This window comes from Erpetoichthys calabaricus, chromosome 1 (assembly GCF_900747795.2).
Source record: "Erpetoichthys calabaricus chromosome 1, fErpCal1.3, whole genome shotgun sequence".
Classification (NCBI taxonomy): domain Eukaryota; kingdom Metazoa; phylum Chordata; class Cladistia; order Polypteriformes; family Polypteridae; genus Erpetoichthys; species Erpetoichthys calabaricus.
Window position 1 is genome coordinate 332667372 of NC_041394.2, and position 12002 is coordinate 332679373.

Here is a 12002-nt window from a genome sequence, read left to right on the forward strand (position 1 = left end):
CCGTATAAAGAGACATCCTCTTAGGGAGTACAATTGATTGAGCGATAGACTTGTCATCTGGAGCTCCTCTACCTAAAGGGAACATTTGTTTGCACTGTCAAGGCCAAAGATCAGACCATGGAGGAATGTTCTGGATTTGATCTCCAAAACGGCTTCATTAGACCTCCAGCAGGCCAGTATGATGTTTTATTTTCCTTGTTTAAAATATTATTTACATCTGTGTATTGATTTTCAGGAATTCAATAAAAAAGTTAGAATCAATGGAGGGGTTTTTTTTTTATCTTTACAGTACAAAAAATTGTGGTGCTTGTGACCTGATTAAGTAAATGTGATATTTATACTGTAACTTGTATGATGTTATATATTAAAGAAACCGAAGAATAGAAGATGACTTTCAACAGTGCCACCGGATGATATGAATCCTGTGTGACGACCCGATGGGTGAGCCAGAGCACCGGTTGTCTTGTAATAGTTTAATGACATTTGTAGGGATATTCATGTTGGTGTATATTAATTTATTTTCTCTCATGATCAGTATGTGAACATGTTTGAATGGTCTTATCTGGGCTATTTAAAACAATTTCTAAAAGTAGAATGTAACAGATCATCTCTCGTCATTGTATCAGACACAAGTTATCCCCATTTAGAACTGTGAGGGCCCCGAGAATTTAAACCAAGCACAGTGTTTCGCAGGATTTTGCCTCCTAAATGCAGATGGCCTGTTTTCTTAAATCAAATCCTTAACATTTAGTAAGTTAAGGATTTTCTGTCACATATGAACATGAAGGTCCACAGGGCTCTATTGTAAGCTATAAAAAAAATAAACTTTTTAAAAATGTATAAAAAAAGCTTCTCTTTAGAACACAGTTTGATGTGATATATAGCAGGATTTGGAAGAAAACTGACTTGGCAACAGTACCAAACTTGGTGAAATTCCTTCTGCATTGTTTAATTTGAATGTTTGGACCCCCTTCAGGAGTTCTTTCCCTGTGGATGCTGGTGTGTGTGTTGTGTGCTGGTAACCATGCTGGCAGTTGTCACATGACTGATAAATGACACTGAAGTGACGTTAACAGGTTATTTGAACTGGGTTAATTTGCTTTCTGAAATACACATAGCTGAACACTTAAAGCCAGTGCAAACTTCAAAGAGGCTGAACAGCGATGGCTGTCATTTACATTCATATCATAAATATCTTCCCACCTTTGGTATATTTTTTTGAACATTAACCATTTTGTAAATCAAGTCTGAAAAATGAGCCAAACCATTAGATATTTGTGAAACCTTAGGATGACCTAAAATCAACTGTCTGGAATATCATTAACAAAACGCATTGGTGTGCTCAGTAATTGCAAAGGGACTGGTAGGCCAAGGAAGACCTCCACAGCTAAGGACAGAAGAATCTTCACTATGACCCCCAAATGCCTGTCTGACAGGTCATACACAATCTCCAGGGGGCACCAATGTTAGAGACTACCATCTGCAGAAAACTTCATGAACAGAAGACACTCAAGAGGAGCACAAAAACCAGGATGACCAGATTAGTTTGTAAAAAAGGGCTCTGATAGAAGGGCTTGTGGACAAATGAGGTAAAGATGAGCCAGAGTACTGGCAAGAGAAAAGGAACTGCTCAAGATCCAAAGCAGACCACCTCTGTTAAACATGGGACGCTGGGGTGTTATGGTTACCACAGGTACTAAAACCTCTTTATTGAGGAAACTGCTGATGGCAGTCACACAATGACTTCTGAGGTGTGTAGAAATATTTGATCTGCTCAAGTTCCACTAAATGCCCCACACTCCCTGGTTCTTCCTACAAGTTAAGGATACACTGCTTAGGAAACAGGAGTATCGCCAAAAATAAATTTGGTGATTTGCTTGGCCATTTGAATCAAGTTGAGCAGGCCTTCCATAGATGGCTGCCTTAGCAGAAGCTCACCCATTGAATCGTAGACTTCAGTCATTATACACAATGACATGTGACAAAGTACCAAAATATGACTGCTTTAAAAAAAAAAAAAAAATTTGCCTTCCATTGCTGTGTGTCAAACCATTATGTTGTAGGGAAGTCATTTCTTCATGCTGTGAAGCAAATGTATGCAACCCCCCCCTTAAATGAAGGTCTGCAATAGAAAATTTACTCCTAAAGCAGATTAAATTAAAAATGAACACCACATGCTGGGCTTTTCTGTGCCCAGAGAGAAGCCAAGTTAGTTGGTGAATATCAACTTGTGTGGCTGCACAGATTCAGAGTCCCAGGACTATTTAGGAACCACAGGTCTTGATCCAGCCCTTTCAGTTAAACTCCAGTACCAATCTGTTTATAGTTCTGCATGATCTTCCTTCAGATTTGGCACATTGTGAGGCTGTAGATGGGATCCTCATTATCTAGAGGAGTGAGTTTGGGCACATTAGTCATGTAGACCTTCAAGCTAAACAATGAGCTTTAAGACCTGGAAAATCTGATCTATAATCCTAGGCATCCCTTGATCTAATGACCATGCGATAGCAAAAACCCGATCTTGGTGGGTGATCTAAACAAGTGCATACCACCACAAGGAGCAGACAAGGATACAAGATTTAAAATTTTATTGCTTATTAGCAATGCCCTTTGCTTTTCTGTATGCCAAGAATAGTACAGCAACACAAGAGACAGCCAGGACACCTACAACAGCTCCAAGGATGGAATCTTGGAATTGGGAGCCTGCAAATAGAAAAGGCATTAGGAATGAAGTGGTTTAATTTAGTTTAGTAAGATCAGTCCTTCACATGGCTTGCATTTAGGCAGTTGAATGAGTTACCTGGAGAGGCTTCATCTTGCTGGCCAGACAGGGACTGTGATAAAGACAAAGGAGAGAACTGCTCCAGATAAAGAGGGCCAACAGAAATGGTCTCCTGCCATTCAGCTGGTGTGCTCCATTCACCTGCAAAATACAAATTGCAGTTTGTGTATCCCAGGCTGGACACTGCAGAAGTCTGCTGGTGAGGTCACTTACTTGCTCTCCTGGGTCTGTGTTTAAGGGCACCAGAGCCCCTCCTGAATGGAGGGGGGTTGGCACAGCTGGTATCACAGCAGCTACAGACCACATTGTTCCCATCCACTGAGCTCCACCTGAAAGCACAGCCACCAATCAACCTGCTACCTCATCTGAACAGGTGCACCCACATCCTCCCAGTCACTTACTGGCTCAGTGCAGAGTTGTATGAACAATCCTTATTCAAAGGATCAACATTAGCAGATGCCAAGGTCACCTTCAGATGGCAGGTAATGAAGATCTGAAAGTAGACATGCAAGAGACTACAGTCACACCTGGGAGCTTCAATGGGATTCCTCCCAAGGAGATGGAAGGAAAGGACTTACTGAACTAGTAGTCAGGCCATAAAACCTGAAGGCATCCAGCTGGAACTGCATTACAGATTGGGCAACTCTGGGGGACACGAACTGGGAATTGGAGCCTGTCAGTTTACTGTCCAAGAAACACCTGCAATACACAAGAGGGACCATAGCATTGTGTCTCCAGATAAAGATCTGGTCAGACTATGGCTCACACCCACCCATTATTCCCAATGAAGGTGTAGGCTGGGGCCGATGCATTGGACCCAGGAGTGGCCACACAGCTGTCCACAAAGACACGGAGAGGCACATGGTTAGTGCCGTCCACAGATGCTTGAAGGTTAATGAGGTCTCCTAGGAAGAAGGTGTTGGATGGACTCGGCCCACTCCAGTCACCTGCAGACAGGAATGTTACAAGGTGTTCAGATCACATTGGTGCAAATGGAAAGGAGGATTTTTAGTGTACACCTACTGCTCATTATAACCAGCGAGAAGCCCAGAACATCCTCAGCAGATATCGTGGAGGTGTAGGGAACCCAAGTGGGGTTTAAGGCATTGCTGCTTACATTGTGTAGCCTGGGTTGAAGAAAAAAAAAAAAAAAAAAATTAGGATCTAGATGGAATGTTTTGTAGCTTAACACATCAAGGATTCTAGTTTCAACTTTAACATAAAAGAATCTTTCCCCAACATGGCTATAATGAAGAAGTGGAGTTTCCATGTGGCATCTCTCACCTGTTGTACTGGCATTCAATTTGCACCACAGCTGGATTTGTTCTTACAATGGGAAGACCATCAATTGGAGAAGGATTGTAGTCGAGGGTGAAGGTGTAGGTTATTACAGCTCCCAGCATCTAAAGAGAAGACCCAACAATTTAGGGCTAGTCAGCCGACAATACTAAACCAGAAGAGCAAACCTTCTATAAATAAAGTACCCTTTAATGCCGAATTACAAGGCAATTGTTTCTTTGCTAACTTACAATATCTGAAGTAGCGGCACCCTTTAAACCGCAACTATCCTAGATCTATCTAATCCAACATAAAATAACCAGGAGGACGACTGCTGGCCAAAAGGGCCATCTAAAAAGTCTAAAAATGAGCGCTAAAGCAAATGCCCAAGCAGTACACCGGTCGCACAATTTGTCAAAATAGGCAACTATACATCAGAACATTTTAATTGCATATTGAAATGTTGAACAGCATTGGATTTCACACCCAAAACCTATAGCAGTGGAAGAAATTGAAAATGCTCCATTTTGTTTTTGCTTATGTTTCAGCTTGACTATGAAGAGATTTCAAATCTGATCTGTAAATATTAAGGGATGTCAGATTGTACTTTGCATTATTGCAATTAGACCAAGCCAGGTACGCCTCCTTTAATGTCTGGAGTAAATTGCGGTGTTAAAACAGCATTTTGGCAAGAGCTCATACAATGGGGACCTGCAGAGACCTTGTAGGCTGGACAAATTCACCCGTGCAGACAGACCCAACTGGATCCTTGAAGGCAGGCGATTTTTGATCTTTAAGATTTGTCAGGGGTCCTACTGAACAAGTCTTCAGCCCTTGCATTGGTCTAGACTGGAGCGGTTATTAGCGCAAGTTTACGTTTGAATGTCGGTTGCGTTATTAAAGTGAACACAAGGGAGGTTTGAAACAGCCCAAAAAATGTTAAGTTCTGACTTATGAACATTGCCTCGTTATCCATGTCAAACTTACTACACTAATCACTGTGCAAGTCCGATTTGAACCCGACCTCCACGCTCCCTAAACACGCACATGTGCCCACACACATTAACAGGCCATTAAGTGCAAAAAAGCTCAGCAGTTCTGTCCACATTTAAACCACCAGTTTTGAAAGTACCACACTATTCGTTTTTGAAATGAAACTACAATATAGACACTTGGTAAATATTCGCACAAACAGTAAAGGTTTTAACCCTTTAAGTTACCTGCGTCAGAGAGTTCATGAATTCATTTATACAGGTCACGAGTTGGCAAACACCACGGATAAAGAATCTGGGCACATAATGCGGGCTTAACTGCCCAAGTCTAATGTCCTTCCAATACAATTGCCTACGAGCAGTCACTTACGTGTAATAAACGGAGCTTAACAGCGGAGAAGCCAAGATATCATTAACTCGTGCCTGATCAATTGTAACTTGGGCGCCAAAACGTTATACGAACAAACATCTTGTCGTTTTCCTAATCTTTCAGTAACGGTAATCTTAAACCAGACCTAAGCCACATACTACAAGTGCGAGAGCAACGACGCCACTCACCTCCACGGTGCTCCCACAGCCCTGCAGAGGGGCTTCGATCACAAAGGGCTGAGCACCGGCCGGGCTGGTGACTCCACATCCACCCATAGAAAGATCAGAAGGCTGGACAGGCTTTTGGATGCCCAGCAAGTCCGGACTAATGGTGACGATCACCTCACTGTCGGTGCACTGAGCGGTTACGGTCTGCGAAGCACCAGCTCTCGGCTCAAAATATTGCAAGACAGCGGGTTGCTGGTGCTTGGCCATAGCCTTTCGTCCTTTGAAACGGGGCTGAGCAAAAGCATCGCAGAGGAAAAAGAGCAGCAACACCACGGCTATCTGACCCTTACACCACATTTTTGAAAAACAAACGAAGAAAACACAATGAAAGTCAAGGCGCAGCACAGTCTTTATATAAGCGAATTAAGGCTTTCGGCTGCTTAATGTTAACACGTGCGGAGAAAAAGATCGTCAATCCGTCACCAATCACGTTTGTAATAAACAAGACACTTGAAACACTTGGGTTAATTATGGGAAGACTATAATAATATTAGAATCAGAAATCAAAACAGCCGCAAAAGCGTAAGATCATATCAGGCAGTGATTTGACAGTTCTTATAGAACACTGGACAGGTAATTGGGGGTTTAAATCTCTCGGTAACTAAAATCAAACGTATTTGCTTTGCGTAAGTGAAGAATAAAGTGTGCTAAATTGTAAATGTTAAGTGTGATGTCTTGAAGAAGTTTCACTTACGAGAATTGTGGGCGTGTGGGTACATTGCAAACTAACACGGAAGACTAATAAAATAATTGACAAATATAATTAAAGTTGAGTCAAGTATTTTGTGGTAATGGGGTGCTACTAAAAAAAGTCTTTATTGAAAAGTTATATAGCATCGATTTGATATTATTTTGATTTTGGATTATGGTTTTGCATCAAATTAATTTGAAAACGTTTGGAGCTATGCAGACGGCTCGTGGATTTGTTGTGGTAAATTCAAATCATCTCCAATATCAGCCTTAGAAAGTGGAGACAGGACAAGTATCCTACCATTTATTTCGTCTATTATGGTTAAACTGGGCGGGCCAAGCCCCCTGACACCTTTGGCGCACAACCCCCCAGTTGCGGTGTGGTAGGCCGCCCCACTTGCTGCCAAAATCACAAAATTATATAAATATGTAAAAGAAAAATTAATTATTATCGAACGGAGTAAAAATCATGAAATGAGCATAAAATATTTACTTTATTACCGATTGGAGTATTCCCGTTAAACTGAAGTCCACTGTGCTCGATGAGTATTTATAAGAGACTAAATAAACGATCCATTCGTTTAAACTGACATTTCTACAGACACAAAATGTCAAAAGTAATGAAATTTATTGAATTAAAGTATTTAAATAAATTATTGAAATAATAAAGATTTATTGAAATTAAAAACCACGTCTTTCTTGATATATAAAAACAACGACTTTCTAGATATTTTAGTTTACAATTTAAAAATGGAATAAGAATCTGAAAATCTAAGAAAATCACATTAAAGTTCGATAAATTTTGAAAAGAGTGATAACAATAATATGTATGTAGGTTTTAAAATAATCTATATTTAATCCGTGACAAAAAACTTCACTTAAAATCGTTGCATTTTAGGTTTATAGGATTTTATATATATAGAGAGAGAGAAGATATAAAAGGTAATTAATTCGCCCTGTTAAAAAAAAAAAATTAGTGGAAAGCAACAGGGAGCCCCACAAGACAAGCAGGCCCAGTTTTGGGTGGATTGGTTCAAACAATGCAGAGACAATGATAAATATTATTTTTGAGCCAAGCTATGCCTGTGACTTCTCCATGGTTACGTCATAATCCGGAAGTGGACCTCAGATAACATAAAGAAATCTTCTTTTTTTTTCCTTATTTGTGTAATAGTGAATCAATAGTTTTGTGGTGTAAAAGTGTCCTGGAAAGGCACTTTAACCTCTCAGGTTCTATTTATATTGGTGCACAATACCTATTCAACATTCACTGGGCACAGATAAGCTCAAATACAAAGCAAGAATATCTCAACATTGGCCAAGGTAACCGACCTCAAGTTCAATATCTTATCAGGGGCTAGAAAGCCACTCGAAACATGAGACATCCCTCCCAGGATTCAATTAAAAACAAATTAAGAATAATTTGTCTCTATACGTCTAATGCTATAGTCAGATGACCTCGGAGGAAAGAAGTAAGAAAAAGAAAAACTCCAGGGCTTGTGATGTAAGGAAAAAGAAACAAAATGTATAAGATTGCAAAGGCTACAAGAATGCCCAGCTGCCTCTGCATATTCTACTTAACATCAATGTGAGTAAGTAGTTCCTGTTGTTTTTTAAGATTCATCCAGAAGAATATATAAATATAATCTTTCATTGAATTTCAGCAGATTTCACTCTCTCTGTCGAATGAAATCTCACTTTGGTGCATTTTTCAGCAGTAGTGCAATCCCACAGTGGAGCGTCCATGTTCATTTGACCTTCAGATTAATGAGCCTAATGGCCGAGTGCTGCACTCTGCATGTCTGGATTACTCATAAGCCAACTAAAATGGATTGTATTGTGTCAGCTTCGATCTGCTGTAGGGACCTCATAACTTTCAAACAGACTTTACCTTTTAGTTTTCCATATATATATAAATATATAAATATATATATATATATATATATATATATATATATATATATATAAATGAGTTTGTACGCCTGATGAGCCCAGAATGAGGGCGAAACACGTGTCGCGTACTTTGCATTTATTTGACAGTAAAACTATTTCAACCATTCTATGATCTGCACATCACAAACTGAGGGCACCATTGCGGATGTTAGCAGATTGCTGGCCAACCACAAGCGTTACCTGGTAGGTAACCACCCATACAATCAGATTGTGACACAGACTTCGAATGCCGTGAATATATATATCCATCCATCCATCCATCCATTCTCTTCCGCTTATCCGAGGTCGGGTCGCGGGGGCAGCAGCTTGAGCAGAGATGCCCAGACTTCCCTCTCCCCGGCCACTTCTTCTAGCTCTTCCGGGAGAATCCCAAGGCGTTCTCAGGCCAGCCAAGAGACATAGTCCTTCCAGCGTGTCCTGGGTCTTCCCCGGGGCCTCCTCCCAGTTGGACGTGCCCGGAACACCTCACCAGGGAGGCATCCAGGAGGCATCCTGATCAGATGCCCGAGCCACCTCATCCGACTCCTCTCGATGTGGAGGAGCAGTGACTCTACTCTGAGCCCCTACCGGATGACTGAGCTTCTCACCCTATCTTTAAGGGAAAGCCCAGACACCCTGCGGAGGAAACTCATTTCAGCCGCTTGTATTCGCTATCTCGTTCTTTCGGTCACTACCCATAGCTCATGAGCATAGGTGAGGGTAGGAACATAGATCGACTGGTAAATTAAGAGCTTTGCCTTGCAGTTCAGCTCCTTTTTCACCACGACAGACTGATGCAGAGCCCACAACACTTCGGATGCTGCACTGGTCCGCATTTCGATCTCATGCTCCATTCTTCCCTCACTTGTGAACAAGATCCCGAGATACTTGCACTCCTCCACTTGGGGCAGGATCTCGCTCCCAACCCTGAGGGGGCACTCAACCCTTTTCCGGCTGAGGACCGTGGTCTCAGAATTGATTGCTGATTCCCATCCCAGCCGCTTCACACTCAGCTGCAAACCGATCCAGAGAGAGCTGAAGATCACGGCCTGATGAAGCAAACAGGACAACATCATCTGCAAAAAGCAGTGACCCAATCCTGTGTCCACCAAACCAGACCCCCTCAACTCCCTGGCTGTGCCTAGAAATTCTCTCCATAAAAGTTATGAACAGAATCGGTGACAAAGGGCAGCCCTGGCGGAGTCCAACTCTCACTGGAGTTTGACTTACTGTTTCACTTACTGCCGGCAATGCGGACCAAGCTCTGACACCAATCGTACAGGGACCAAACAGCCCTTATCAGGGGGTCTGGTACCCCATACTCCCGGAGCTCCCCCCACAGGATTCCCCAAGGGACACTGTTGAACGCCTTTTCCAAGTCCACAAAACACATGTAGACTTGTTGGTCAAACTCCTATGCATCCTCCAGGACTCTGCTAAGGGTGTAGAGCTGGTCCACTGTTCCACAACCAGGACGAAAACCACACTGTTCTTCCTGAATCCAAGGTTTCACTATCCGATGAACCCTCCTCCCCAGGACCCCTGAATAGACTTTTCCAGGGAGGCTGAGGAGTGTGATCCCTCTGTAGTTGGAACACATCCTCTGGTCCCCCTTCTTAAATAGGGGGACCACCACCCCAGTCTGCCAATCCAGAGGCACTGTCCCTGATGTCCATGCGATGTTGCAGAGATGTGTCAACCAAGACAGCCCTACAACATCCAGAACCTTGAGGAACTCTAGGTGTATCTCATCGACCCCTGGGACCCTGCCACCAAGGAGTTTTTTGACCACCTCGGTGACCTCAGTCCCAGAGATGGGGGAGCCCACCTCTGAGTCCCAGGCTCTGCTTCCTCATTGGAAGGCATGTTAGTGGGATTGAGGAAGTCTTCGAAGTACTCCCCACTCCGACCCATAACGTCCCGAGTCGAGGTCAGCAGTGCACCATCCCCACCATATACAGTGTTGACACTGCACTGCTTCCCCTCCTGAGACGCCGAATGGTGGACCAGAATCTCCTCAAAACCATACGAAAGTCGTTCTCCATGGCCTCCCCAAACTCCTCCCACGCCTGAGTTTTTGGCTCAGCAACCACCAAAGCCGTGTTCCGCTTGGCCTGCCGGTACCTATCAGCTGCCTCCAGAGTCCCACAGAAGAAAAGGGTCCTGTAGGACTCCTTCTTCAGCTTGACAGCATCCCTCACCGCCGGTGTCCACCAACGGGTTTGGGGATTGTAGGCACGACAGGCACCGACCACCTTACGGCCACCGGTCAGCCGCCTCAACAATAGAGGCACGGAACATGGCCCATTCGGACTCAGTGTCCCCCACCTCCCTCAGGATGTGGTTGAAGTTCTGCCGGAGGTGGGAGTTGAAGCTACTTCTGACAGGGGGCTCTGCCAGACGTTCCCAGCAGACCCTCACAACACATTTGGGCCTACCAGGCCTGACCGGCATCCTCCCTCACCATCAAAGCCTACTGACCACCAGGTGGTGATCAGTTGACAGCTCCGCCTCTCTCTTCACCCAAGTGTCCAAGACATGTGGCCGCAAGTCTGATGACACAACAACAAAGTCCACCATCGAACTGAGGCCTATGGTGTCCTGGTGCCAAGTGCACATATGAACACCCCAATGCTTGAACATGGTGTTCGTTTTGGACAATCCGTGACGAGCACAGAAGTTCAATAACAAAACACCATTCGGGTTCAGATCGGGGGGACCATTCCTCCCAATCATGCCCTTCCAGGTCTCACTGTCATTGCCCACGTGAGCATTGAGGTCTCCCAGCAGAACGAGGGAGTCCCCAGAAGGTGTGCCCTCCAGCACCCCCTCCAGGGACTCCAAAAAGGGTGGGTACTCCGAACTGCTGTTCGGTGCATATGCACAAACAACAGTTAGGACCCGTCCCCCCACCCGAAGGCGAAGGGAGGCTACCCTCTCGTACACCGAGGTAAACCCCAATGTACAGGCTCCAAGTCGGGGGGCAATAAGTATACCCACACCCGCTCGGCGCCTCTCACTGGGGGCAACTCCAGAGTGGTACAGAGTCCAGCCCCTCTCAAGGAGATTGGTTCCAGAGTCCAAGCTGTGCGTCGAGGTGAGTCCGACTATATCTAGCCGGAACCTCTCAACTTCGCGCACTAGCTCAGGCTCCTTCCCCTTCAGAGAGGTGACATTCCACGTCCCAAGAGCCAGCTTCTGTAGCCGAGGATCGGACTGCCAAGGTCCCTGCCTTCGGCCACCACCCAACTCACACTGCACCCGACCTCCTTGGCACCTCCCATAAGTGGTGAGCCCATGGTAAGGGGGACCCACGTTGCCTCTTCGGGCTGTGCCCGGCTGAGCCCCATGGGTGCAAGCCCGGCCACCAGGCGCTCGCCATCGAGGCCCACCTCCAGGCCTGGCTCCAGAGTGGGGCCCCGGTGACCCGCTCTCCAGGCAAGGGAAAACGCCGTCCAAAATTGTTTTCCATCATAGGAGGTTTGTTTAACCGCTCTTTGTCTCATCCCTCACCTAGAACCAGTTTGCCTTGGGTGGCCCTACCAAGGGCATAATGCCCCGGACAACAGAGCTCCTAGGATCATTGGGACACGCAAACCCCTCCACCGATAAGGTGGCGGTTAAAGGAGGGGATGTGTTTTCTCATTTTTTTTATTTTTAATAAATTTGCAAAAATCTCAATTAAACTTTTTTCACGTTGTCATTATGGGGTGTTGTGTGTAGAATTCTGA

General features: G+C 44.5%; 1 protein-coding gene across 1 annotated transcript in view; it reads right to left on the reverse strand.

The window, feature by feature from the left end:
• LOC114666580 (zona pellucida sperm-binding protein 3-like) overlaps positions 1-12002 on the reverse strand; it is a 515374-nt gene that overhangs the window by 456562 nt on the left and 46810 nt on the right. The window contains exon 9 of the mRNA XM_051926578.1: positions 2801-2923. Coding sequence (XP_051782538.1) covers positions 2801-2923 — 123 coding nt within the window. The remainder of the gene's footprint in view (positions 1-2800; positions 2924-12002) is intronic.